Source organism: Geospiza fortis, unplaced genomic scaffold (genome assembly GCF_000277835.1).
Source record: "Geospiza fortis unplaced genomic scaffold, GeoFor_1.0 scaffold26, whole genome shotgun sequence".
Lineage (NCBI taxonomy): Eukaryota > Metazoa > Chordata > Aves > Passeriformes > Thraupidae > Geospiza > Geospiza fortis.
This window is the reverse complement of record NW_005054425.1, coordinates 1,149,184-1,152,639: the sequence shown is the minus strand read 5'-3', so window position 1 is coordinate 1,152,639 and position 3,456 is coordinate 1,149,184. Positions and strand designations below refer to the sequence as shown.

At 51.9% G+C, this 3,456-nt stretch overlaps 1 protein-coding gene across 1 annotated transcript in view; it reads left to right on the top strand.

Annotated features, from left to right (window-relative positions):
* KLHL12 (kelch like family member 12) overlaps positions 1 to 3,456 on the top strand; it is a 27,792-nt gene that overhangs the window by 24,163 nt on the left and 173 nt on the right. Inside the window, exons 10-11 of the mRNA XM_005426795.3 lie at positions 555 to 741; positions 2,097 to 3,456. The exon at positions 2,097 to 3,456 is cut by the window's right edge and continues 173 nt beyond it. Of these exons, the coding sequence (XP_005426852.1) occupies positions 555 to 741; positions 2,097 to 2,223 (314 nt within the window). The 3' untranslated portion in view covers positions 2,224 to 3,456. The remainder of the gene's footprint in view (positions 1 to 554; positions 742 to 2,096) is intronic.

Sequence of the window (3,456 nt, the reverse complement as noted above, 5' to 3'; positions counted from 1 at the left end):
GATGAGAGGGTAAGAGAGTAAAAGGCTAAGAGAGTAAAAGAGGTCAGAGCGTAAGAGGAGTAAAAAGGGTAAGAGAGTAAACGGGGTAAGAGAGTAAAGTTCCCGTTACAATACAATAAATCTTCTTCTGTGTTGAATATTCTGATTCTCACTAACCAATCTAGTCCAAGATACAAATTCTATACCATTTACATGCAGCCTATAAGAATCATTGCATCACCATACTGTGTTACATTTTGAATCCTAAAAACTCCTCTTTGGCCCCTTCTGCCAAGCTGGCAGGGTCTGATCTGACCCTTGGAGCTGTCTGAAAGCAGAGGGTGTTGTTCCATCAAAAGGGGATCACCTTCAGCCAGCCACACCATTGTTTTCCAGTTCTTCAGTAACTGAGGGATCTCAAAGCTTGCTTTCATTTCAGTCTTGCTTATAGTTTCTATATCCTCAAACTCTTTTGCCAGGCAATCATATTTATAAGGCTTTCCTGTTTCATCTTCCCCAACAGAGACACTGCCAGTGTCACTCGTGGGTGTGACTGTGCCACCTTCTCTCCGCAGGGGCTGGCGTGGCTCTGCTCAATGACCACATCTACGTGGTGGGTGGGTTTGATGGCACCGCTCACCTCTCCTCGGTGGAGGCCTACAACATCCGCACCGACTCCTGGACCACCATGACCAGCATGACCACGCCGCGCTGCTACGTGGGGGCCACCGTGCTGCGGGGCCGGCTCTACGCCATCGCCGGGTAAGCCAGGGCCCTGCAGGGCACCCAGGGGACACAGCTGCTGCCCCTTCCACAGGGCCTCTCCTCTGTGAGAGGAGACACCCACGGGGTCACTGTGCCCAACCAGAACAAGCAGCACAAAGGTCCAGTATTGTGTTTGCAGGAATGATGAATCTGACTCTCGTGTTCTCAGAAGGCTAATTTATTACTTTATAATACTATATTATATTAAAGAATACTATGCTATACTAAAGAATACAGAAAGGATATTTACTAAAATGCTAAAAAGATAATCATGAAAACTCCTTACTCTTTCCAGGGTCTTGACACAGCTTGACCCTGATTGGCCAAAGAGTCAAAACAACTCACACCAGAATCCAATGAAACAATCAAATCTGTCTCGGTTTGGAAAGCCAGGAGTTTGCTAAGGAAGGCAGGAGCCTCCCCTGAAATGGAGAATGTAAACCTTCCCCACCTCTCTGAATTGCTATAAATTTTAAATTAAGGGGCTCTCAGGCAAAAACTATGGGAGCAGGAAATAACAGTTCTTTAATAGGGAAGAAATTGAAAGGATAAAATAAACAATGCAGTAAACCAAACCAACACTGCCAGAGTCAGAACACAACCTGACACCCTGTGGGTCAGGGTGCTGGCAGCAGTCCCATTGGAATTGTGGCTCAGCCCTCCTGCAGTGCCAGGGGTGGTTCTGCTGGAGCAGGGATCCTGGAGAAAGGGGCAGTCTCTGCCTCTGGAGATCCAGGGGAAGAGGCAGCTGCTGTTCCTCTGGGCAATCCAGTGCAGAAGCCGGGCTGGTGTTCCAGGATCTCCAGATTCTATCCGGGTAGGAATGCTTGGCTCCTCCCTCTGGGCTCACATCTCCCAATGGGATGCTGTAGTTCTTATCAGCCATGCAGGGACATTCAATAGCTGTTATCAGCAGGTGTCCCCTCCCGAGGGAGGAGTGATTGGGATCACTCAGAGAGAGATAAGGAAAACTGCCCACTTGACAAAAGACAACTGCCATCCAGATGGTAACAGAATACATCTTGCCTTGCAGTCTGGAACAACCTGTGGGTAAACAATCTCCATACGCATTCCATATGAGCAAAACACAGGAGAAGCAAATGCGATAAGAATTGTTTTCCTTTTCTCTGATGCTTCTCAGCTTCCCAGGAGAAAAATCCTGGGTGAAGGGATTTTTTTCAGTGAATGTGAATGTCCAGGGCCCAGGCAGGCGGGAGAGCAGCAGCAGACAGCAATAGCAGCCTGGTGCAGGGGTTATAATTTGGGCTATTCCAGCCCCCCAGGAAGAGCTCTGAATGCCTCAGCCTCTTCCTCCAGCACCCTCCTTCATGTGTAACTTTGTGTCCTGGCAGATACGATGGCAACTCACTGCTGAGCAGCATCGAGTGCTACGACCCCATCATTGACAGCTGGGAAGTTGTCACCTCGCTGGGGATGCAGCGCTGCGACGCCGGGGTCTGCGTCCTTCGGGAGAAGTGAGCAGAGGGAACTCACAAAGAAAAACATTCTAAAATGTTTCGGCTGGAGGAAGAGTCCCAAATGATTTGCAGTGACTGTTCCTGAGTTGTGGATGCTGTGGGAATAGGCACCAGAACAGCAGCTTTCTGTGCTGCTTGTGACTAGAGCATGTGTGATCTCAGCAGTCATTTGAAATCAGGGGCTCTGTGGAAAGCTGGAGGAAGGGGATGAATGGGTCAGGAGAAGCTGCACTCTCTGCTGTTCCTGTGGCTCAGTCTGTGGGCAGAGCAGAGTTGCCCCAGCCTGGTCTCAGGCAGCCTGGTGACCCCTCCCAAGGACATGTACATAGCCCTGGGTCACCTCTTCAGCCACCGCAGGACCCCGCGGGTCCTCGGGTCGCTCTCAGCTGTGTGGATGTGTGAGGCTGAGCCCAGCTGCTCTTGTGTTCCAGCTTCAAATCATTGTGTACGTCCTGAATGTTCCAGCGTGCTCCCGAGCGCTGCAGAGCCAGCCTGGGTGAGGTGTGAGGGGCCCTGAGCTGTCACTGTGTCTGCAGGGCTGCACACAAAGGAGTCGAAGGTTAAAGCTGTCAGCCACTGTGAGCAGAGCCTGAGGCCACGGGGCAGAGGCAGGGGAGGAGCTCACTGCCTGCCACAGAAGCATCTGCAGTGTTTGTGCTCTTGATCAGGTGCTCAGCAACGTTCATCACATCGTGTTTCCTCAAAAAGCTTGACAGCTCCAGCTGCAAATGATGAGTGGCACTGGGGGCTTGGCCGTGCCTGTGCCCCACCCTGTGAGGAGGTCACCTGAGCTGAGGCCAGGAGAGCAGGGACACAGTGGCTGCTGCCCACCAAGGTCCTGCTGGGTGAGTCCCTGGGGATTGTCCCCAGACAGACCTGAGTCCAGCACACCCAAGGCAGCCTTTCACTCAAGTTCATTGTGTTGGTTTTCCTTTTATCTAGGATTTTTCTGCTTCCAGGGCTGTTCTGGAGTGACATCCAGGATTCTGTTTCGCCCTTTGTTCTCAGCTGTTTATTCCCCTGTCTCATGACTCCACATCCTGTGACACTTGCTATCCCTGGCCTGCCCCGTGAGCCCAGGTGAGGCTCCACCAGTGGCTCCCAGCAGCTCATGGAGCACTCCCTGCTCAGCATGTCCTGCCTCACTGCATTCTGGGGGCGCAGGCTCCCCTCTGCCATCAGCTTGGCCCCACAGTGCCTGGGCTCCATGTAGTGCTGCTCGTTGGGCTTCCTG